General features: G+C 42.0%; 5 protein-coding genes and 1 long non-coding RNA gene across 7 annotated transcripts; 2 read left to right on the top strand and 4 right to left on the bottom strand.

Moving 5' to 3' along the window:
- Positions 1-2: 2 nt before the first annotated feature.
- LOC135345573 (heme A synthase COX15-like) lies at positions 3-4,821 on the bottom strand. Its single transcript, XM_064542992.1, has 6 exons — positions 4,679-4,821; positions 4,306-4,610; positions 1,389-1,825; positions 840-994; positions 439-552; positions 3-268 (listed from the first exon to the last, which is right to left on the bottom strand). Exons 1-6 carry the CDS (start codon positions 4,745-4,747, stop codon positions 131-133), a joined length of 1,218 nt encoding a protein of 405 aa, XP_064399062.1. The 5' UTR covers positions 4,748-4,821; the 3' UTR covers positions 3-130.
- An 83-nt stretch (positions 4,822-4,904) lies between these two features.
- On the bottom strand, positions 4,905-8,122 carry LOC135345549 (DBH-like monooxygenase protein 2 homolog). The gene is made up of 13 exons (XM_064542964.1): positions 7,845-8,122; positions 7,573-7,719; positions 7,345-7,512; positions 7,148-7,237; positions 6,845-7,021; positions 6,516-6,618; positions 6,264-6,430; positions 6,145-6,202; positions 5,914-6,053; positions 5,799-5,858; positions 5,568-5,695; positions 5,303-5,453; positions 4,905-5,185 (listed from the first exon to the last, which is right to left on the bottom strand). The coding sequence occupies exons 1-13, from the start codon at positions 8,106-8,108 to the stop codon at positions 4,982-4,984; spliced, it is 1,857 nt and encodes a 618-aa protein (XP_064399034.1). The 5' UTR covers positions 8,109-8,122; the 3' UTR covers positions 4,905-4,981.
- Positions 8,123-9,140: 1,018 nt separating this feature from the next.
- On the bottom strand, positions 9,141-12,725 carry LOC135345550 (DBH-like monooxygenase protein 2 homolog). The gene is made up of 13 exons (XM_064542965.1): positions 12,277-12,725; positions 12,017-12,163; positions 11,789-11,956; positions 11,597-11,686; positions 11,295-11,471; positions 10,849-10,951; positions 10,597-10,763; positions 10,475-10,532; positions 10,232-10,371; positions 10,113-10,172; positions 9,874-10,001; positions 9,562-9,712; positions 9,141-9,434 (listed from the first exon to the last, which is right to left on the bottom strand). The coding sequence occupies exons 1-13, from the start codon at positions 12,538-12,540 to the stop codon at positions 9,234-9,236; spliced, it is 1,854 nt and encodes a 617-aa protein (XP_064399035.1). The 5' UTR covers positions 12,541-12,725; the 3' UTR covers positions 9,141-9,233.
- A 1,017-nt stretch (positions 12,726-13,742) lies between these two features.
- LOC135345548 (T-cell immunomodulatory protein-like) lies at positions 13,743-17,683 on the top strand. 2 transcript variants are annotated; one of them, XM_064542963.1, is made up of 15 exons: positions 13,743-13,958; positions 14,117-14,183; positions 14,233-14,393; positions 14,490-14,538; positions 14,643-14,723; positions 14,891-15,053; positions 15,374-15,455; positions 15,602-15,690; positions 15,886-15,948; positions 16,076-16,200; positions 16,289-16,406; positions 16,598-16,736; positions 16,844-16,884; positions 16,965-17,263; positions 17,397-17,683. In XM_064542963.1, exons 1-15 carry the CDS (start codon positions 13,760-13,762, stop codon positions 17,572-17,574), a joined length of 1,854 nt encoding a protein of 617 aa, XP_064399033.1. In that variant the 5' UTR covers positions 13,743-13,759; the 3' UTR covers positions 17,575-17,683. The 2 variants fall into 2 exon arrangements, with proteins under 2 accessions (XP_064399033.1, XP_064399032.1); XM_064542962.1 differs by having other exon boundaries at positions 16,076-16,230.
- On the bottom strand, positions 17,656-24,692 carry LOC135345556 (paraplegin-like). The gene is made up of 13 exons (XM_064542974.1): positions 24,580-24,692; positions 24,297-24,479; positions 22,230-22,288; positions 22,060-22,168; positions 21,778-21,898; positions 20,928-21,030; positions 20,426-20,727; positions 19,802-19,912; positions 19,642-19,757; positions 19,505-19,588; positions 19,182-19,254; positions 18,189-18,340; positions 17,656-17,984 (listed from the first exon to the last, which is right to left on the bottom strand). The coding sequence occupies exons 2-13, from the start codon at positions 24,462-24,464 to the stop codon at positions 17,778-17,780; spliced, it is 1,605 nt and encodes a 534-aa protein (XP_064399044.1). The 5' UTR covers positions 24,465-24,479; positions 24,580-24,692; the 3' UTR covers positions 17,656-17,777.
- Positions 21,194-24,259, top strand: LOC135345602 (uncharacterized). The gene is made up of 5 exons (XR_010397771.1): positions 21,194-21,566; positions 22,895-22,977; positions 23,139-23,540; positions 23,667-23,757; positions 24,026-24,259. It is a non-coding gene; the product is annotated as an uncharacterized LOC135345602 (long non-coding RNA).
- Positions 24,693-24,871: the final 179 nt, after the last annotated feature.

Genomic DNA, 24,871 nt, shown 5'->3' with positions numbered 1-24,871 from the left:
TCTCCTTAATAACGTAACAAATTTATTTTTCAAAATAATAAATACAACTTCTCTATTACCACGAGGTCATAAATTGCTGATCTTAATATTGAAAAATAGGTTTACACAAACAAATTAATAGAAGTTCAGTTCAGAGTTTTGGTACTTTCTTCCTAAGTTCGCTCATCAACCATAGTGCAAATGACAGGAGTGCAACTGATCCGGTCTGGTGAGCAGCGGCCAGGGGGGTGGGCACAAACCAGAGGAGCGTGGAGATGCCCAGTCCAACCTGTGCATGGGTGTGTGTGCGTGTGTGTGTGTGTGGGTGTGTGGAGGGTACATACTAATTACAATGTCAGTATTAAAATAACTATGGGATCTCAATTAATTGCCGCAAATAGACAGCCACTGTATACATGTACTGCTAATTAGTATCTGTCACTACCTTTCTTAGATTACCTGAACGAGGCACATCCCGGCCATGCAGCTGGCTGCTAGTCTAGCTCTCGGTGGTAGACCCACTCCTCGAGCTAGGGCAAAGGTGGACACAAGGAAACACAGCGTCGTAGTACCCTGAATAAGCATAATAATATATCAGATATTAACTTTAGATTCCTCTATGGAAGTCAAAATACTGGTGTGTGGGCAGAGTGGCTGTATGCATGACAACCTACCGTTATGGTCTATATTCCTATAACATGAATATCTATGTGCTGACCATACAACGGTATTGTAGCAACACAGTACAGTACCGAGGTTCCTCAGTAGGAGCAACAAATAGCATGCCATTGAAGGGACAATAAGACTAAACTAAGAAGTGAGTCTCAATTCACAATAGGGCAAACATAATTATATCTCACCAGTAGTCTGTGGTTGAACTGAGTCATGGTGGGGTTCTCCGTGACATTCTTTATAGCGGGAGACTTGGACATCAAGTCCTCAGGTATCCACTTGCCTCCCATCTTAGGGAAGGAGTTGTAGACTAGCCCAGCATCGAGGCCGGCCACAAAGGCACCTGCAATAACATGAGCAAGACAAGACATAATGGCGATCATTTCTTGCTATGTATAAATGGAAATGTTTTCGATTAACCATAACTTGAGTTCCGTTGGTCCAAGGGAAGTGCTTTTGTACTTTTCTGAAAGCCAAAAGTTTTCTGGTTCAAATCACAGGCCCATTTTTGACAAAAAGGCATGGTGGAAAATGTCAAATTTGGATCCAATCAAAATAATTATTGGTGAGATAAACATACGTACCATCTAAGGAATCTCTTTGCAAGCTTTTAGAAAATCAAAAAATCAAAGTGATTGGACCATCCAAAATTGAGTTATGGCCTCTCAAAGTTAGAGCACGAAAACTTATACCTATATAAACTGCTAATTATGAGAATACAAGGGCACGCAGTGTACCTGACAATGCAGTGAGAAACACTAGAGCAGTAGACCCGTGTGCAAACTGCCTCAGCCGTGTCAATGCTTTAGAAGGTGTGGCAATCTTAGGAGGCGCCAACAGTCCCAGCCCGGTATACAGCATGCTTGAGTACAGCAGCAGAGCCATCCCTAAGTGAGCTGCTAACCGGTACTGACTAACACGAGGTACTTCACTCAAGTCGTCCTTTTGTTTGAGACCACTCTTCACCATCCACCATCCCAGTAAGCCCTGACAAACAACTAGTCCTATGTAAAGGCTGGCTCTAGTTTTGAGCGCTCGTCCAAATCTCCCGCGAGCCCAGAAACCCACGGCTGGGATGATAATGGCGAGGCCGACCAGACGGCCCCACATGCGGTGTGCATACTCCAAGTAGAATATCTTCTTGAATCCACTCAAGGTCAGGTCTTGATGTACACTGTCGTAGTGTGTGTGGTGTGTGTGGAGTGTGTGTGGAGTGTGTGTGGTGTGTGTGTGGAGTGTGTGTGTGTGTGTGTGTGTGGTATGTGTGTGGAGTGTGTGTGTGTGTGTGTGTGGTGTGTGTGGAGTGGGAAATCAATTAATACGCTGGTTCACTTAATAGTTGAGTACAATTGGAGGTACGTACTTGTACTTGTAAAGGTACAAAGGTTTAACGCAAACCACTTTAAGTTGCTGTATAACCACCATTACAAAAACGATCGCAGGTGCTGATGCCTCGATGGAGATGCCAAAGCTACATAACATAAAGCTACTAATAGCTAGCTTTTATACTGTCGATATGAACATTTTTGTAATAATTATTTTGCTGCATGCGAACTCAAAGAGTGGGTAATGATCGACCACGGTTGTTGTTTAAAAACGATCGATGCCAAAAGTTCAAGTTAAATGGCTGCCATCAGCAGAGCTTCCTTGCAGCTCTCTTCCTCACTCTTGCAGCTACCAATAGCTAGCGTTCTATAGTGCAGAGCTAACTACTAAGTAGAGTAGTAACACTCGGTAAACAAGTTTGGCTACGTGCTTTTCTGAAAAGGCTGCAATGGCATTCCAAGTAAGCAAAACTAGGCATAACTCGAGAACGAAGCATTATTTTGCAAATCCACGAATTAAAATCCAAGTAAACATGACTAAAAGCCTATAGAAACTCTTACTTGCACTTGATTCATCCTTGAGCAGCTGTAGCAGTCTACACAGACACACAGACACACAGACACACAAACACACTACCGTATACCTCGCTTGCGCATGCGCACCGAGGCATAATAATACAGGCTAGACATTGTCTATACGTACGTTGTTCTATACTCGGTGGTACCATCAAGGTTGATATTCGAGAGATAAAAGTATTTGCCAATTTGGAAATTGAACCCACTCACAGGAACGCAAAACTATTGCTAGTGAATTGAACCCACTCACGAAACACAAAACTATTTCATTTTACTAAAGTTATGGCTGTTGAAAGACACCCCCCCCCCTCTGTTTAATTAATGATTTTGGGGAATGTTTCAGCGGCCATAACTTGAATTCTGTGAATCGAAAATCAAAAATTTCAGGTTTTTTTGAAAGCTAGAAAGAGACCTTTCAAATGGTACCATCAAGGTTGATATTCGAGAGATAAAAGTATTTGCCAATTTGGCGATACCATGGATTATATATAGCCCATGGTCCGAGGCCGAAAAATGACAAATTAGGGCCCCAGTGAAATTATGGATTGAATCACATCATTTGAAAGGTAATTTTCTAAGCTTTCAGAAAATCATAAAAATTTCAGATCAACTGTACTGTACCCTCCCCCCCCACCGTTTAATTAACGATTTTGGGAATCTTTCAGCTGCCATAATTTGAATTTTGTGGATTGAAAATCAAAAATGTTATGTTTTTCTGAAAGCTTAGAAAGAGACCTTTCAAATGGTACCATCAAAGTTGATATTCGAGAGATAAAAGTATTTGCTAATTAAGCCGTACCATGGATTATAGCCCATGGTCCGAGGCCGGAAAATGACAAATTAGGGCCCCAATGAAATTATGGATTGAATCACATCATTTGAAAGGTAATTTTCTAAGCTTTCAGAAAATCATAAAAATTTTGACATCGGATCAACTGTACTGAAGTTATGGCTGTTGAAAGATGTTCAACTACACCCCCACCGTTTAATTAATGATTTTGGGAATCCTTCAGCTGCCATAACTTGAATTCTGTGGATCGAAAATCAAAAATGTTATGTTTTTCTGAAAGCTTAGAAAGAGACCTAGCCTCGAATCCATGCCAATTAAAATATGGCCTGGTGTTCATTGCAGGGGTGTTAGTTAGTGCACATTCGCTAAATTTATTGTTGATAATAAAACAGAAAATAAGAGAACACGTTATACCGCATGGTTCGTGTGTTTTGTGGCATCAGGCCCTCAAGAAAAATATGATTCTGCCAGGAGGATCTGGATTAGTTGGGCTTGGGCATCAGTACACGTAGCAGTTTTGTTCCACTGGTACTTGAGACAGAGTATATGAATATTGTTTAATCTCAAGTGGCTGACACCACATGGCTCAGGGGTGCGATATAAAGAAATCAATTGGATGGCTATTGTCTAGCTGACTGGATCTAGCTATAGTTGTTTTGGAATTCAAGAAAGACCTCAGACTCTTAGAAGAATACTGTAACCTGTAATACTAGATTTAGTACAGGCAGAAATAAACTTTTTCATAATAGTTAGACATCTAGCACAAGGAAAGGTACAGACTACACACACACACACACACACACACACACACACACACACACACACACACACACACACACAGCTTTACCGTGTCCCTCGTGCGGCTACGCCTCGAGGCATAATTATAGCATGCATAAGCCACATTCCTTACACATGTAAAATGTTTGACAAAAAAATTATTGAACTGACGATTTATTAACTCACTATTTATATTCTGGGAACTCCTTGTATCTCTGGAACTCTTTCTCCCACTGCTCTTGACTGGACGGTGGCTTCATGCCCTTGAGGAGGTGCCATTGAGTCATGGATAGGCCACTCTCTGTCAGCCGAGTCAATCCACCAATCAGAACAGAGCCGCTAATAAGACCACAGCATCCCACTAACCACCACCCCACCACTCGCTGCGTGCTGCTAGATGGGGAGGAGCTTAGTAGTCGCTTGAGCGAATAAGACCATGCTCTATGCACAGGTTGAGTCGATGCAAAACTGGAGAATCTTGATCGGGTTATCTGAATCAGTGAATACTCGTATTATTATGCATTCTTGCATATGATCACAAAATGTACACACTTCATACCTTTGCTGTATTGAAAAATGATACTTGGTTTTTGCAGTAGCTCAGTCTTCTGCACAGCAGTGCCATCATCCTCCTGTAGATACTGAGTAGGAGCAGTACAGTGGCACTAACTCCGATTTATTTCTATTGAAACGCACAATAATCAGTTCAGTTCTATTGGGGAAAAATCAGCCCGCAGCAGGTGCGCATGCCCATAAGTTATCAAAGAGAGGTTCAACAACAAACTTATTTTCAAACAGCTAAGCACACAGTTTTATATGAGGAATAACTTTAGTTCAGCATAATTATAGTCTGCATTTATAGCTAGTAAAACAGAGAGATTGACAGTACAATAAATAGCACAGCTAGTGTCGACAGTTGGCTGAGTGTGGTGGACCCTGACCCCAGCTGGCTACAGCACCTTCCTTGAGAGCCAGGCTCACCCGTGCAAGTGTCAGGGGAGACATAGGGACATTGATCAGCATTAGGGATGTCATCATTATTCGTGTATATGAAACCACTCCCATTCTGTATTGCATCAAAGAGATGTGTTACCACTATTACAAGTAAACTACACTGGCCATGCATGTGCAATATAGGGGTGTAATGAGTGAGATAAGAACTGTAGTTGCCATAAGAACATACTCTGCAAAAGCTGCCCTGAGGGCTCTCAAGGTAGATCCTTTGTAGAGCATCAATGGCCTCCTGGCTCCACTCCACAGTGTTCAGAATTGGTCGAGCAGCATCGTGATCTCCAGCGAGAAAACTCTGAGAAAGGACGTCGTGCATTGATGAGCTGTAAATAGAAATTCAATAAAGAGTGAATGATGCTGATTACACAGTAAGACTGGTTAAATAGTTACCGTGGACAATATTCTATCTGCATGGTACTAGTGCCGGGTTGTCTCACTTTATGTATTGTCTTGCAAATTCCTCATATGCATCTGCAACAGGCAAGGACCTGCAATAAGTCAGCTCAGTTTTTGGGTAGTAGTACAGAAAACTGAAGCACATCTCATCTCTTGTGCTTTGACCACCCTACATGAAGCATGCCATTAAACACATTGAACTTGATTGTCAATGCAATTAGTACATAAATTCTGTAATTTCTTGTACGAGTGATCTGATTGAAGTGACTTACCAGTGTTACTTGAGATTTGTCAGAAGTACCATAGAAACAGCTTATTTTTATTTCATCTCCCTATAACACACGTATTGAGTTATTAGCACTATGATCGAATATGCAATCAACTCACAGGCAACACAGTGACTGTTTTGGGTAGGATGGTGTATTGCTGGTAGTTGAAGTCATAGCGTTTGTTTTCATCGATAGGCTCCAGCTGCTCCACGAGTCCACACTCAGCATCTCTAAAGTGATCCACCACCAACCCATGTCCTGTATATAGAGATAAAATGTTTTAAGTATACGATCACAGCATTAATTCACTATGTACATGTATACTGCATGCAATAATAGTATACAGTACCTGCAAGATGAGTATGGAGCAAATTTCCAAACACTTGAATGCCCTCAGAAGGTAGATGCTATGAGAATAATAGTACATGTAGTCAGCCTCTATCCAGTACCTCTAACAGACACACTCACTGCTTGGGTGCATTCGCGGGAACAAAATGCGTTGATTGTGAAGTCAGGTGTTCCTGGTGGGATGATCAGATGAGGGTCAATTGGTCCACCCAAGCCTAGCGTCCCAGCTTCGTGTTCAGGACGATTGCTCGAGTACGTGAATCGAATTCCAGAGTTGTCAACAACCCCTATACAAAGTCATTACATAATTTTAAACGTATACGTATATACGTACAGTGTCATATGGATTAGGAAAATGTATTTGCTCAGTACCTGTTTGAAGATCTGGGTTGTCATAATGCATTTCAATGAGGATGTATCTTCTAGAGTTTTCACCGCCTATTGGCAGAGCCACTTCAGGTGGGAATACAAAATCCTGAAGGTATAGAGATAATAACAAGCATGCAGGGATACCATGTAGTATTTTAATTTGATAAGGCATGCAGAAGATGAAAATAATATGGAGTACAAAGTTATTGCAAGCCTGATATAATGGCTTCTGTGGCTTAGTGGTGAACCTGCACAAACTGAGAGGTGCATGGGCGGTGGAATTGAAATCTATAAATATATATACGGCCTATAGGGATAAGTGTGATTCTCACCTCTCCTCCTACTGCCCATGCAGCAAGGATTTCACTCCCTCTGCAAGATCTGATATCAATATGAGTGTCTTCACACACAGCGCTGTCTCCAAGGAAAGTGTTGTTCAACTCGTTGCACTGATAGATGATGATATGATGAACGTTTGCAGAACTGTTTGCTGATATCTCAGGAGAAATCTGTTCAGAGCATCGTAATATAATAATAATAGCAAGAATTTATGCACTTATCATTTCATTATAAGAAACTTAGAACCTTTTTGCACATGCATCCAAATGAGCCTAAAATTGATGTCCTAATTTTACCTTGTATACGTATCTCTCTTGTTCTCTGACTTCAGAAGGTAATTCACTGACCACACACCAATAGGTTGTGTCTACAGCTGGAATGGTCACCTATATACATGTATATGCAGAGGAGTAATGGTCGTACAATGTATGCAGTACAATCATTAATTGATAGTGTGTAAACTTATTTTCTTTGTCTACATGCAAGAGCTCACATTGCTAGTGAGGATGGTAAAGTCAGCAGAGTTTGGTTCTACTCTTTCTTGAGGCAGTCCTCCAAGAAGGTTGAGACTTGTGGAGCCTGCCACCTCATGTCCACGAATGTCACTCTCACTGGTTGGATCACTTGAGCGATAGCTCCAAATCACCCTGGCTGTGTCAGCCTGTATGCCGATAGAGACAAATGCATGCATGATAAGTAACTATATATATTTTGTATTTACCTCTATGTTCAGGTCATTCATATCACAAGAAGTGAGGTTCCTAGTGAACTCCAGTATTGTGTAGCCATTTTCTTCCTCTCCGCTGACCAGAAACCAGTCTTGACTAAGGTCCACTGGAGGTAGGAATCTACCAGTGGCATATCGGTCCTGTAGTGCGTGCATGTGGTCATGATCAGTGTGTATACAATGCATGTACGTGTCCATACAGAATGCATAGTACATGCATGTACATGTCCAGGATCGTATTGCCTGCCCATAGCATTAATCCTCACCATAAATTGAACCGCTCCAGTTTGGTCTACCCACCCGATAATCACATCTGATCCGGGCATTTGTCCATTAGGAGACAGTCCGAAGCCAACCCATCCCGTGGTGCTCACATTCACTGCAAACGCAATAGTTCCTGCTTGCAGATCGAAACTCCAGTGAAGTTTGTAGGAAGGACTCAGATCAGCAGAGAATCTGTACTCCTCATTGAGATCATGTGCACCATATGCACAGTGAACAAGAAGAGCAAGTAAAAGCAAGCCCTTCATCGTGATCACAATCGCTATAGAAGTCAAGAAAGATCGTGACAACAACTTTGTAATTCTTTGCTTCCAAAGTGTTCTGAGTTTTAAGTTTTTGGAAGGCCCTTTTATATTTTATGCCACCTCTGTCATAATTTTAACTGTGTAAAATCAGACTACGTCAACACCATTGCTATACTAAACACATGATAAAACCTGCTAATAGCTCACAGGAAAATGATGAAATGGATGAACTAAGGAAGGATCAAGCATACATGATAAAGTCATCTATTAATGATTAAATTGCATCAAGATTCATATTATATATTTTGTCTGCATTAAACCACAAGGTCCATGCAATGACTAGTTAATACTGCAGTCTATAGTTCCTGGGTATATAGCACTAAAAGCGCACATCTTAATCACTAATATCATACCAATTAGCAACATCATGTAACATCATGTAATTATTGGTGTTAACGTGTAAATAATTTAAAAACGGGCTGGGACCACCTCCTGGTACACATGGTGGGAGGTATATACAGCGTGCATGCAGGCCCACAGTGCATGTGCATGCTATATCACAGCTTATGGCAGGGGCGAGGTGAGATGCTATATACATGTGTTGTATACCCTCAATGATACCTGCATGGGGAAGCTGAAGTAGAAGAGTGGCTTGTAGATGTTAGCAAAAGTCTGTACATGCTGAACTGAACTCAACACATAGTCCAATTGGATGTGCCAGAATGGGATGATGCACAGCAACAACCCTGGCCAGGAGTGCATGGACCTTGTGGTTTAATTAATACAGACAAAATATATAATATGAATCTTGATGCTCATAAATAGATGTTTATTATGTATGCTTGATCCTTAGTTCCTCCATTTCATCATCTTCCTGTGAACTATTAATCATGCACTCCGATAGTAGCTATCAGACAGGCAGTGGCACTAGCTCCGATTTGTTTCTATTGGAACGCAACTAGTCTAGATATCAGTTCTATTGGGGAAAAATCAGCCCGCAGCATTGGCACTACGCATGCCCAGAAGTTAAAGAGGTTCAAACAAAAAACTTATCAGTTTTCATAAACAGCTGAGCACACAGTATTATATGAGAAATAACTTCAGTTCAGCATAAAATTATAGTCTGCATTATAGCAAAGAGATTGACAGAACAATAAATAGCACAGCTAGTGTCGACAGTTGGCTGAGTGTGGTGGACCCTGACCCCAGCTGGCTACAGCACCTTCCTTGAGAGCCAGGCTCACCCGTGCAAATGTCAGGGGAGACATAGGGACATTGATCAGCATTAGGGATGTCATCATTATTCGTGAATATGAAACCACTCCCATTCTGTATTGAATAAATGCATCAAAGAGATGTGTTACCACTATTACAAGTAAACTACACTAGCTGGCCATGCATGTACACTAGGGGTGTGATGAGTGAGATAAGAACTGTAGTTGCCATGAGAACATACTGAGCAATAGCTGCCCTGAGGGCTCTCAAGGTAGATCCTTTGTAGAGCATCAATGGCCTCCTGACTCCATTCCACAGTGTTCAGAATTGGTCGAGCAACATCGTGATTTCCAATGAGAAGGCTAAAAAAAAGATCGCTGTGCATTGAAGAGCTGTAAATAGAAGGCATAGAAATTTAATAAAGAGCAATGTTGATTACACTGCAAAACTATACTGATAGCCATGCACAGAGAGGTTACAGATCTATATATATATTATAGTTACCATGAACATATTCTATCCGCTATAAATATTAATGGCCTGGTTGTCTCACTTTACGTATTGTCTTGCAAATTCCTCATATGCATCTGCAACAGGCAACGAGCCGCAATAATCCAGCTCAGTTTTCGGATAGTAGTACAGAAAACTGAAGCACATCTCATCTCTTGTGCTTTCACCACCCTACATGAAGCATGCCAATTAACACATGCAGTACATTGAACTTCAATGTCAATGCAATTAGTACATAAATGCTGTAATTTTTATACGAGCGATCTGATTGAAGTGACTTACCAGTGTTACTTGAGATTTGTCAGAAGTACCATAGAAACAGCTTAATTTTAGTTCATCTCCCTATAACACAAGTGATTGATTGGGTTAAGCACTATGAGTATGCATGCAATGAAACTCACAGGCAACACAGTAACTGTTTTGGGTAGGATGGTGTATTGCTGATAGTTGAAATCATAGCGTCTGTTTTCATCGATAGGCTCCAGCTGCTCCAGGAGTCCACACTCGGCATCTCTAAAGTGATCCACCACCAACCCATGTCCTGTATATAGAGATAAAATGTTTTAAGTATATATAGTTACGGATCACAGCATTAATTCACTATACATGTATATGTGCATACATGCTATAATAGTATACAGTACCTGCAAGATGAGTATGGAGCAAATTTCCGAACACTTGAATGCCCTCAGAAGGTAGATGCTATGAGAATAATAGTACATGTAGTCAGCCTCATCCATGCAGTACCTCTAACAGACACACTCACTGCTTGGGTGCATTCGCGAGAGCAAAATGCATTGATTGTGAAGTCAGGTGTTCCTGGTGGGATGATCAGATGAGGGTCAATTGGTCCACCCAAGGCTAGCGTCCCAGCTTCGTGTTCCGGACGATTGCTCGAGTACGTGAATCGAATTCCAGAGTTGTCAACAACCCCTATACAAAGTCATTACATAATTATGAACATGCACACGTATATGTACAGTGTCACATGGATTAGGAAAATGTATTTGCTCAGTACCTGTTTGAAGATCTGGGTTGTCATAATGCATTTCAATGACGATGTATCTTCTAGAGTTTTCACCACCTATTGGCAGAGCCACTCCAGGTGGGAATACAAAATCCTGAAGGTAGAGAATAACATGCATGCAGGGATATTAGTATTTTGATAAAGGCATATTCCATACCATACATGCAGTATAGATGAAAATATAGTACGTGTAAATTAAGCCCTATATGGAGTACAAAGTTATTGCAAGCCTGATATAATGGCTCCCGTGGCTTATTAGGGGTGGACCTGCACAAACTGAGAGGTGGGCGGTGGAATTGAATATTAGTCTCATGAATCAGCCGCCGTTCTTTTGGAACCACCAAAAGAACGGCGGCTGATTCATGAGACTAATTGAATATATGGCCTATAATTATATAAGATAAGTGTGATTTTTAATGCTTAATGCAATTATTGACCTCTCCTCCTACTGCCCATCCAGCAATGATTTCACTTCCTCTGCAAGATCTGATATCAATATGAGTGTCTTCACACACAGAGCTGTCTCCAAGGAAAGTGTTGTTCAACTCGTTGCACAGATAGATGATGATATGATGAACGTATGCAGAACTGTTTGCTGATATCTCAGGAGAAATCTGTTCAGAGCATCGTAATATAATAATAATAGCAAGAATTCATGCACTTATCATTTATTATAAGAAACTTAGAACCTTTTTGCACATGCATCCAAATGAGCCTAAAATTGATGTCCTAATTTTACCTTGTATACGTATCTCTCTTGTTCTCTGACTTCAGAAGGTATTTCACTGACCACACACCAATAGGTCGTGTCTACAGCTGGAATGGTCACCTATATACATGTATATGTGCAGAGGAGTAATGGTCGTACAATGTATGCAGTACAATCATTAATATAAAACTTAATTGTCTATACATGCATGCAAGAGCTCACATTGCTAGTGAGGATGGTAAAGTCAGCAGAGTTTGGTTCTACTCTTTCTTGAGGCAGTCCTCCAAGAAGGTTGAGACTTGTGGAGCCTGCCACCTCATGTCCACGAATGTCACTCTCACTGGTTGGATCACTTGAGCGATAGCTCCAAATCACCCTGGCTGTGTCAGCCTGTATGCCGATAGAGACAAATGCATGCATGATAAGTAACTATATATATTTTGTATTTACCTCTATGTTCAGGTCATTCATATCACAAGAAGTGAGGTTCCTAGTGAACTCCAGTATTGTGTAGCCATTTTCTTCCTCTCCGCTGACCAGAAACCAGTCTTGACTAAGGTCCACTGGAGGTAGGAATCTGCCAGTGGCGTATCGGTCCTGTAGTGCATGCATGTAGTCAGTGCATGTACATGTCCATACAGAATGCATAGTACATGCATGTACATGTCCAGGATCGTATTGCCTGCACATATAAAAGAATTAATTCTCACCTTAAATTGAACTGCTCCAGTTTGGTCTACCCACCCGATAATCACATCTGATCCGGGCATTTGTCCATTAGGAGACAGTCCGAAGCCAACCCATCCCGTGGTGCTCACATTCACTGCAAACGCAATAGTTCCTGCTTGCAGATCGAAACTCCAGTGAAGTTTGTAGGAAGGACTCAGATCAGCAGAGAATCTGTACTCCTCATTAAGATCATGTGCACCATATGCACAGTGAACAAGAAGAGCAAGTAAAAGCAAGCCCTTCATCGTGATCACAATCACTTATATAGAATTCAAGAAAGATCGTGACAACAGCTTTTTATAATTCTTTGCTTCCAAAGTGTTCTGAGTTTTAAGTTTTTGGAAGGCCCTTTTATATTTTATGCCACCTCTGTCATAATTTTTGTGTAAAATCGGACTACGTCAACACCATTGCTATACTAAACACATGATAAAACCTGCTAATAGTTCACAGGAAGATGATGAAATGGAGGAACTAAGGATCAAGCATACATGATAAAGTTATCTATTAATAACTTATGGATTAAATTGCATCAGGGTTCATGTGAGATATTTTGTCTGTATTAAACCACAAGGTCCATGCAATGATCACTTAATTAATATTGTGGTCTAATAATTATAGCACTGAATTAAGGCGCACATGCATCTAATCATCATACCAATTAGCAACATCATGTAACATCGTATCATGTACGTGTACTCGCAATATTATTGGTGTTAACGTGTAACTGGGACCACCACCTGGTACACATGGTGGGAGGTATATACAGCGTGCATGCAGGCCCACATTGTGCTATCACAGCTTATGGCAGGGGGGAGGTGAGATGCTATATACATGTGTTGTATACCCTCATCAATGATACCTGCATGGGGAAGCTGAAGTAGAAGAGTGGCTTGTAGATGTTAGTGTACATGCTAAACTAGTACTGAACTCAACACACAGTCTTATTGGATGTGAATGGGATGATGAACAGCAACAACTGAACCCTATAATGTGCATGTGGGAACAGGATGTGTATATGTCTTCACTCATGTGATGAAACAGAGTCTGTTCTGTAGTCATATGTATGTGCTTGTCATAAATAATCAATACATTTAACCAGCATCCATTTGCATCCTTTAAACCATGATGTGACATACGTGATATCAGGATCGTGTAGATAACATGCATCCCCTAGTCATTTTGTAGCTTTATACTAGAGGTTTCGTATAATAATTTATATAATAATTTAGACTATATGCAAAATTATAAGGCTTATGCAAAATAGCACTGTGAATGGCAACCAAGACATACTGCTCATGCCCATGCATGCATAATCAATGATATTGCTAGCTAAGGACAAGGAGTGCGGCCTGGAATCGAGGCTAGCATATTGATACGCAAAATGACCTTTGACCTATAGTAGAGTATATAGATTTGACCTTTGAACCAACTCTAAAATGGGCATTTATTAGAATCAATACCATGACTTCTCTAAAGACAAGCGATGGACCTTGGTTAACAGTGTTATGGAGCATGGTTGGACTTGCGCAGGTAATCTTAGCGCTGGATTTCTCTGAAGTAACCAGTTCCGTGGGTCTTGGGTTGTCTAGAGGGAGCGTGAGTGCACTGGCAGACTTCAATGGAGACAGACTCACAGATATACTAATAGTGAATGATACAGGTACATACATCACACACTGAGGGTACCGGGTAGATCAGTGTAGCACAGAGCGCTGTATTAATAGTGTGTGTGTGTGTGTACGCCATTGCCATTGCCATAGACTATTAAATTGTTGTCAATAAATACGATGTTTCCCCTATGTATTATGCATGGAACAGGAATCGAACACAGTCTCTATTTATGGAATGGGAACACGAACTCCTTCCAGCACACTCACCTCACACTGTGAGTAGAACCTGCCTGTGTATGCTTATACCATAGCTAATCACTCCAGGGACACCCCCCTGCCCATCCTGAGAGTGGGTGTGGCTGATTTCGATGGAGATGGTGTTACAGATATTGTGTCATTCAGCAACACAGCCGATACTGGAGACTGTTGCCTAGCAACTGTTCATTGGTGTCGTTTACGTAGTGACGGAACAATTGCAGTCAGTGGTGAGTTGGTTGTATCCCCTTAGCAAGTCAACTGTTATCGAATAATGTTCTTGGTAGTATAATAATTATGCTTTCATGTGTATTTTGATCACCTAGGTAACCTCACCTTGAAGGAACACCTCACTGGCCATCCACTGGTACTGGAGTAAGTGTGTCCACTTCATATTGTTACTTGATAGTGCTTTATTATACAGTGTACCAAATGAAACAATGTATTCCCTTACTCTACAAGAATGTCCTTCACTACAGCTACAATGGAGACCACCTAGCTGACCTGGCTGCTGTGACAAGAGAGGGGGGCTACGTGGTGTGGATCAGTGATGGGATGAGGTGGGTGGGCCTAGTGTGCCTCTACCTAGGTCGTTAGAACAAAATCGACCTGGGAATGAGGCTAGCCTCCACCCTAACTAGACCTGTGTGCAAGTACAATGTAGATCTTTGCGTTTTTCATTTTCCAAAACATGATATGGAGGCTCGTTGTTTCGTTAACTGTACAGGGATTTCAGCAGCTCTATACTTCTCGCTAGTGGAAGGTTCAAGGTTCACAGCAGCTACTTTGTTGACCTGAGCTCAGACTGTGTTCCTGAACTGTTGGTCTTTGTCAGCAATGGCAATGACAGAGAAAGTGACAGCACTCATGGTTTCCTGCTCTTGAATGGAGTGAGTTCTCTCCATTCATGATTGTTTATGTTGGAGAGTACTATTGTTATTGTGTAGTGAGGTATCCAGGACTGGGTGTCAGAATTATTCCCCAGAAATGTCCCCTAATGGTAGCTAATCTAGAAGAGCTTTTGCCCACAAATGCCCCCAGGTAGTTGAAGAAGAACTCTTGCCTAATATGGAAACACTGGAATGAACTTAGTATTCAATTATTGATGCTGAGCATGCACACTTTCTGTGCTGGTTTAGCTATTACTTTATGCATATGTGTGTTAGCTTCGGTCTCTTGCCAGCTAACATTGACCTTTGCCCTCTAACAGGACTCCAGAGAGGAGATGGTAGCCCTCCCCCTTGCACTACACAGCTCAGCTGTGATTGGTATTCCCCTCGTGGCTGATATGGGTGAGAATAAGAATAAGACACATGCTCACCTCAGAAACCACCAGCTTCTAGTGTTCTATTGACTCGTGTTTGCTGATCTGTTAGACACTTTCTAGGATATTTATCCATATTTTGCAAGAATTCATTATAGACATTGATTGCTGTAGATGCTGATGGACAAATGGAGGTGGTCTTGTTCAGTTGCTATGACAATGATTGTCTCCACACAGCCGTACATGTGCTCTTACTGAGGAAGGTAATCAAGTCAGTCTAGTACACAGTGTGTGTGTGTGTGCTTGTGCCTGTGTGTATCAATCAGTCTAGTACACAGTGTGTGTGTGTGTTTGTGCCTGTGTGTATCAATCAGTCTAGTACACAGTGTGTGTGTGTGTGCTTGTGCCTGTGTGTATCAATCAGTCTAGTACTTATTATTTCTTGTGCTTGTGTGCAGTTTCCTGGATCTGATGTGTTGCACTGTCAGGCAGACAAAGACTGGAAACTAGAGTTCATCTCTGTGAGTATAAACATTCATCTGTACCAAACCTACCATGGCAGCATGTTACAACACACACACACATGTGCTGTATGCCTCAATATTGCCTCCATACTGCTAAGTGTACCGTACTATCCCCTCCCTCCAGGTGGTCACGGTCAACCTGACACAGCTGGGGCCCACTGTACTAGAGGATATGAGACCGTCAGTTGGAGATATCAACTTGGATGGCTTCCCTGATATCCTTATACCAGCAGTGAGCAACACCACCAAGTACGTCCTCTCTCAGAGCAACACCACCAGGTACGTCCTCTCTCAGAGCGTGTTGTTGTATTTTCATTTTCGTTTCTGTTGCATATAGGTCGTACCCGTTGCTATTACTGGGCGGTAACCAGGACAACAAGCTCCACCCACTACACCTCAATGAGCCAGGATTTACCAACACCACTCAAGCTATGTTCTTTGATCTCAGTGAAGACGTCAGTTGATCATCACTACATGTAGTTGTTTATAATAATAATGTCTACTAATTAAGAATTGTAAATCAAATGCTAACGGTAGTTGACAAATAATATTCTTTTACGAAGTATTTGGTTGAAGTGTACATTTTCTCTACAATATAATTATACAGAATTCCAGCCACTCTTTGACAATGCTTGTTCTGTTGCAGGGTATACCAGACTTGCTGCTGGTGCAGGGTGGTGTGGGCGGTGGTGTGGGCGGTGGTGTGGGCGGTGTGGGAGGGGAGACTAGAGTGACTGCACACAGACAGACACTGGACACTGACCACACCTTCCTTAAAGTACTCAGTGAGTGTACTAAGTTCATATGCTCATAATTCAGCTGATGTGTCTGGATGATAGCTGATGTGTTGATGTGTCTGGATGATAGCTGATGTGTTGCTTTTATCCTGCAGTTCTCAGTAGACACTGTTTCTCCTCCAGTTGTGCTGATGAGGTTAGTGTACTGCATACACCTCCACACCACACACACTCCACGCCCACTCCCCACACACACACACACACACACACACTCAGGCGTATACCTCAGCATTACCTGGAGGTACGGTGAGCTTCTCAACCACTGACAGAAAGGGACACAAGGAAGTGGGAGTGGCCACTGTTAGGGGAAATGGAGATTCCCCTCTTCAACTGCCCTTTGTACTCTTTGGACTAGGGGAAACCCCTAACTTTGTTGAGTCCCTAACGATAGGAGTGGGATACAGTCTGCCCCCTAGCAACGTGTCGTCAAGGACAACTAGTTATAAAGAATGGTCGCTACTAGTACCTAACTCACAAGTGATTGTGCTGACTCATCATCCCGATGACTCTACAAGGTAGTGATACTATAAAGATGCTTTGAGCTGTTTGCTATAGCCATTTATAGAGTTGCACATAAGTTTGTCTGTGTGATTACAGTTAGAATCATTTTCAATGTTTACTATACTTCACTATCTTCCCTCTCTCTAGTTGGAAGTTGGAGTTGTATCTAACACCAAGTCACCTCGTGTACAGTACAGCTGGTGTTCTGGCTGCCATCGCCATTGTCCTGGCAACCATCATAGCCCTCCTACAAGCTCGAGAACGGTACCAGGACTCAAAAGAGAGAAAACAAGCCAAACACAAATTCCATTTCAATGCCATGTGACTGCCATGTGACTGCTTGAACTAATTATTATATCTTGTTTTTATCCAATTTACTGCACATCTTCAATCTCATGCCTTTCAATATGTTTATTCTTTCAAGAGAATTCAAATTCATGTTTAAAAAATTAAGTGCCACATGAAAACTTGAACTATGAATAATAGAGTACAGTGTGTGTTCAGCATGACTGTTGCTATGATGACTAGCTATCTATTGGTCCACATTTCTGCCAGTTCACTGTGTTGATGCAACCTCTTCTCGTGAGCCATTGGACCAATCAGATCCACCAGATCCTTGTAGTTGACCACCTCTTTTTCAAGTAGCGAGACTGCCACTTTCTCTAACTGCTCTGTGTGCTCTTCCAATATCTGCTTGGCCCTCAAGTATGCTCTGTTGACAAGCTCCTTCACCTCCTGTGTGTGTGTGTGTGTGTGTGTGTGTGTGTGTGTGTGTGTGTGTGGGTGGACTGTGGTTGTTGATAAAGCAATAATGTGCAAAGCTTTTAAGTATCTGTTGAATAGCCAGAACTATTCTACTCTGATAATGGCTAATGATGTACATGCAATCATCTACAAGACTATACGCATGTACACATGTTGTGACACCCACCCCCTCACCTCATCAATCATGCGTGACAGCTTCTGACTGTAGCTCCTCTTACCCCCGGCCTGTGGTGGTAGGGAGATGTGACCAATCACAGGGCTCATGCCAAACTCTGCCACCTGCCGATACGCCATCTCGGTTACTTTCTCTAGATCGTCCCGAGCTCCTACAAGAAGTGTGTGGTGTTTGTGTGTATGGAGGGTGTGTGTGTGTGTGTGTGTGTGTGTGTGTGTGTGTGTGTGTGTGTGTGGAGGGTGTGTTTATAAATTGGATATAACTATGGAAAGGCAGCTGAACGAATCCTCAAACCATTGATTGAACGGAGGGGGGGGGGGTTGTAGTTAACATCTTTCAACAGCCATAACTTTAGTACCGTTGATCTAATTTTATGATTTTCTAAAAACTTATTAATCCAACATTTTTTCGGGGTCATTTTTCGGCCTCGGACCATTGGCTATAATCCGTGGTACGGCCAAATTGGCAAATACTTTTCTCTCTCAAATATGAACTTTGATGACACCATTTGAAAGGTCTTTTTCTAAGCTTTCAGAAAATCATAAAGTTGTTGACTTTGGATCCACAAAATTTAAGTTATAGCAGCTGAAAGAAATTGATTGAACAGAGGGGGTGGGGGTGTAGTTGAACATCTTTCAACAGCCATAACTTCAGCACAGTTGATCCAATGTCAACATATTTATGATTTTCTGAAAGCTTAGAAAAATGTATTTCAAATGATGTGTTTCAATCCAAAATTTCATCGGGGCCCTAATTTGTCATTTTTCGGCCTCGGACCATGGGCTATATAATCCATGGTATCGCCAAATTGGCAAATACTTTTATCTCTCGAATATCAACCTTGATGGTACCATTTGAAAGGTACTTTTCTAAGCTTTCAGAAATCAGAAAATCTTTGACATTGGATTCACAGAATTCAAGTTATGGGCCTACAATTTATTATAAAAGAGCATGGCACACGTCGAACTGGAATTGTATAAATTTCAGTTGACCTGTTGTGATTCTGTTGAAGGTGATAGCCTCGGCTGCCCTGCCCCCTAGGGCCATACTCATGCGATCAAACAGCTGCAACAATAACACAACAAAAACACAACATTAACAATAGAACACCAAACAAACAAGTTTACTAAACATTCATGCAGTTTAACATTCATGAAGGATTATGCTCTAGTAAACAGATTACAGTGTGTGCAACTATTCCATATAAGTAACGCTCTGGTGTGCTGCAAAGATTCAGCAACTCCAGTAATAATTATGGCTAAAGAGTCAGTAGCACGCACCAGTAATAATGATGGCTAGAGTCAGTAGCACACACCTGTTCTGTGGTGTACAGTTTCTGATCTGAGGGAAGGTATTGAGAAAATCCCAGCGCCCCTTTAGTCCGAGGAGTGATGCTCACCTGTGTATCACATGATTATAGTTACACTAGTATTATTAGTCTATCACCCGCACCTTCATGATGGGGTCTGTGTGTTCCAAACACCACCCGACTAGTGCATGACCTGCTTCATGGTATGCTACAATCCTACGCTCCTCACATGACATCACATGATTCTTCTTCTCCATACCTATACATCACATGATACACAAGCTTTGATGTCACATGACTTACCGGCTATTATTCTCTCTACAGCATACTCAAAGTCGTCTTCCCTCACTCCACTCTTCTTGTAGCGTGCTGCGTGGAGTGCAGCCTCGTTCACTATGTTGGCAATGTCAGCACCTGTGTGTGGTGTGTGTGTGTGGTGTGTGTGGGTGGTGTGTGGGTGGGTGGTGTGTGTGTGTGGTGTGTGGTGTGTGTGTGTGGTGTGGGGTTAGGGTTGAAACTACACAATGCTTGTACATGGGTATTCTGAGAAGTGTACAGTTCTGACCTATGTCAAGTATGTGGTGATTTTTGCTGACAATTTATAATTAATTAAGGTTCTAAAGATTCCCTTTCTCCAAGGATGACATAATGTTGTGTGGTCATGAAAGAACATTTCCCACCTCTCCAATACATGTAACCAAGCAGAGATACTTATTCATCAGTACAATATCAACAAATACCAGCATTGTATATAATTATGTGTGTGTACAGTGGAACAGATTGGAAGCAATCACAATTTTACAAAGGTTGCCTTTGTTGAGAGGTTGTTTAATGTGTACACAAACTGCTCATTTGAGACCTGGCCTAGCTAGTATATAGCAGCTGACCTTTCCTCAGAGGTAGCCATTAAGAGGCCCCCCTACTCACCACTGTTGCCGGGGGTGAGAGCAGCCAGCCGTGCTGAATAATCAGTGACTCCTCTGTCCGGATCCAACAATACTTGACCGAGGTACAACTCAAATATAGCCTTTCGCTCGGCAAGAGTGGGTAGATCGATTGATATCTGACGGTCAAATCTCCCAGGACGTAGCAATGCTTGATCCAGTATGTCCACTCGATTGGTGGAGGCTAGGATGACAACGCTCTCTAGCGGAGTAATACCATCCATTTCCACGAGGAGCTGGTTGAGTGTGTTCTCCTGTTCATTGTGGCCCTCACTGATGGACGACCTGTGTGTGTGTGTGTGTGTGTGTGTGTGTGTGTGTGTGTGTGTGTGTGTGTGTGTGTGTGTGGTGTGTGGGTGTGCGTGTGCGTGCGTGTGTGCGCAGCCATTATTACTAATACTATAATCATTGAAATTAAAGACAAGTTATGGGCATTGGAACACATACACATGTAACAAAAGGGTAAATTTCATTCAATAGCTCACCTTCTGGTTTTCCCAACGGCGTCAATCTCATCAATGTACATGATGCACGGTGCATGTTTCCTTGACTGGCTGAAGAGGTCACGAACCCTGGCTGCCCCAGTGCCTGAGGGGACACAGGGTGTCATACAAGGGGGGGGGGAAAGGGGGGATATCCCCCCCCTTTCAATTATGAGACTGAGTGTCCATAGCTGGGTATTGAAATAACAGTTGACACCCTGCAGTCAATGTGTAGCTGTCCGACATGTCAGGAAGCTACACATTGACTGCCTACAATTATGGTAGCAGTGAATACCTAGCCAGGTAGCATAGTAACAACAGAAGCCTATGATCTTTAGAAGTATATGGTACAAGTTTTATTGATGTCAGATAGCGAATTGTGCAGCAGAGGAAAGTTAGCTAGGATACAAAAGCTAAAAAAGGACCCTAGGTGTGTTTAGAGCTGTTATGTTGAAAAGGTCTGCTCCCCTTGGCCCTGCTACAAGTGAGTAATTACAGCTCTTAGGAACCTACAGCTCACAGAAGCAACAGAAGCCTAAATGGATCTGCTACATTCAATTCATGGACCAGCACTGTGAAGGCATCTCCCGATACAATGTATCGAACAAAGAACATTATATCACTATAGTTATTACTCTAAAGGTATGTTACTTGTGTGTTAAGTGAGCCAATTGTAAATAAAGTACTATCTTATATATTGCTAAGTATTGCTTATACATGTACAACAATTGAGTTAATTATGTCTCAGTCACCCTCACACCCTCACACCTCACACTCTCCACTTTCCTCACACCCTCACATCCTCACACCTCACACCCTCACATCTCATACTCCACTTTCCTCACATCCTCACCTGCGTACACCTCCACAAAGTCCGACCCAGCGATGGAGAGGAAGGGAACACACGCCTCGGCCGCTAGTGCACGTGCTAGTAGAGTCTTGCCAGTCCCTGGGGGGCCGTATAATAGTGCCCCCTAGTGGGGGGCGGGGGTGTGGGTTAGGGGAAAAAAATACATACCTAGTACGAATGATTGCACAGTTCTTTATAGTTAGTATGCACAGTTCAAAGGTGAATTATGGCAGCCATAAGTATTCAATTAGCAACACATGAGTGCACGTACCAACATGGGCTCACCTTGGGTGTCCGTGCTCCCAGCTCTGAGTAGCGTTGTGGATACTTGAGGTAGTCCACGAACTCAACCACTTCGTTCTTTGCTTCCTCCATCCCTGCCACGTCAGCAAAACTGAGATAATTAAAGAACACGGTTATAATTATCACAGGGATTTGAGTGTACTGAATGGTACCTGGTGTCCAGTTGGGTGGGGTCTGTGATGATGGTGGGTTTAGCCTTGCGAATCATATCCTGTAGTTGGGGACAAGTGATGCAATATACATCGAATTCGCTATCCTGGCTATCACTTGAGGATCATCGTAGACTACTGACATGCTGCCAGATAATGAACCACCTAGACTGTATCAGCTTTAATGAGATATCCCCCTGCACAAGAACTAGATCGCACAATCAAGCACTCCTTTGTAAGCAAACAAGAGTTAACTGTTTCAGATACTCTTTTTTTATATTAACAGCTGCTTTCTATGGAACGAATTATCTAGTAAATTAGTCAACAGTACCTCCTATAACATTTTTAAAGTTACTCTTGAACGTTACCTGAACACAACCAGTTAGTTACCCTATACCCTTTACTTATAATTTATATGTTTGTGTAGGGAGCACCTCGAGAGGCTAGTGGCCTACTGTGCTTCCCTTTCCTGTGTGTTGGATAAATCTTATTGATTGACATCTTTGTTGGCACCCATAAAAAAAAATTTCCCAGGGAAATCCCAGGGGACTGCAATCTGAAATTTGCCACCAAACTTTCATAAAGCCAGAGTTCTAGTAGCACATATCATAATATGCTTTATAGTTCATGGAAAAGAGTTGTAAGATGACCCCTGCCAATGTCTACAGGTGTGTGCTGCTCCTTGCTGTCCTGGCCCCATACACAAGTGCAAGTGCAGTGGATCCAGAGTCCCTACACAAGCTAGGATACAGTGAGTCAGTGTGTACAAGCAAGGCTCTGCACCTCATACACATACATCAGCCAGACTACACAAGGCTGCATCATGATAAACTATGCAGAACTGTACAGTAGTCTATTGTGATAGAGCTGCAGCAACACAATGCTAGCTATGTTTATTTATTTATATTGTAGCATCCGCGCTATCATTGAAACAACTAGAAGTCACTAATGGATCTAATACAACAACGGTTGTTCAATTTCAAGTTTGCAGAATTGATAATCACACAAACTTTTCAGTGGTAGTTGGAAAAGGAAGTGGTCCAGTGTACATTCACAACACTCGTGTGGATTACCCAGTTTACAAGAAAGGAGACATCACAATCACGTACAACCAAGAATGGTTTCCAGACAAGTTCTGCAAGAGAGTTAATGTCTATGTACACGGAGATGTAGTGAATAACGGAACAATGCTACAGTTTGGTTTCTATCACGCAAACCAGACAAACCCAAATATTGTGGAATATGAAACAGTGCTTTTCACAGTGGAAGATGATGACAACACAACGGAGTCTCTAAGTCAGAGTGGAACAAAAGGTAGCCTACCAGAGCAGCACTGATGCATGGCCACAAGTATGCATTCAATGACACTACGAGTTAGGGACTTAGTTGATTCAGTTTCTATTCCAATAATGCATGTTTCTATTCCATACACTCACTCAGATTTTCTGATGTCAGCAAAGATTACACTAACTTTTGCCACACTGTGTATGTGGTGGGGGATATGAGGTTGGCGACTCCTAAAGCAAATGGGGTATGTTTTTTGAATATTATCTACGTGTATACAATGTATACTAGACGAATGCCATTAATTAGAAACTGCTGAACATGTAAAGTATAACGATGCATGACCGTGATAACAGAATATATATCATATGCTGTGGTGGAGGGAGGCTACATTAGGAATTAAGCGTTAAAAGAGCAGCTTAGAGGGTCATCAATAGGGTACATTTCAAACACACACACACACACACACACACCCACACACACACACACACACACACACACACACACACACACAGAGAAAGATGGACTCTCCCTCATTATGATTGATTTTATTTTTTATACTCAGTGCCTGATGCACTCTATTATCTATTTATGTTCAGTAGACACTTTAGCAACCCCATCATGTGTATTAAGTACCTATGATTTTGGCACTAGGGTACTATAGTCCTCCCAACACACATCATTATCTATCACAATTGCATGACAATCATTTTATGTTGTTTGTGTATCCTATACTCTTAATTAAGCTGTCATTTTGAAATTAAAAGTACACGATACTGGACTCACCAGAGGGGAGAAGGCGAGGGACCTAGAGGAGACACTGAGATGCATGGTGGTGTGAGGGGATGCTCCAATCAACACTGACTGATGAGGCCATTGTCTACACTGCTCCTGTACACACGAGGAGAGCGGCCATCTTAGAGTGTGTCTAGTGTGCAGGGATATCCTGTACATCCTTTAGCCTATAACCTGGAGATATGTGTGTGTGTGGAAGAAAAACAAAATAATGTTGACAAATGGACACATAATGAGATGCATTATATATATATATATTATAGGCATGACTTACCTAAAGCAATTTAGTGTACAGACTGTACTACAGTGCTAGTGGTCAATAGGGACACGGTAGGCCTACAGCTGACAGGTTAAGTTGGTTATAGCATAGATATAAATAGAGAATAGTGTCCCAAATCCCGAGGGCTTGTTCTTTGCTAAATTAAAGGAAGGGATCGATTTGTTAGAAACTAGTTTAAATAGTATCATTTATTTTAACGACCTAGCTGTCCTATGTTTTGGCAGGGGCAGCCCCACCCCCTTTCTGCAAAACACAATATTATCGTATAATATTATGTACACACACA

Source organism: Halichondria panicea, chromosome 12, assembly GCF_963675165.1.
Source record: "Halichondria panicea chromosome 12, odHalPani1.1, whole genome shotgun sequence".
Classification (NCBI taxonomy): Eukaryota; Metazoa; Porifera; class Demospongiae; order Suberitida; family Halichondriidae; genus Halichondria; species Halichondria panicea.
This window is presented reverse-complemented; position numbering and strand designations above follow the sequence as displayed.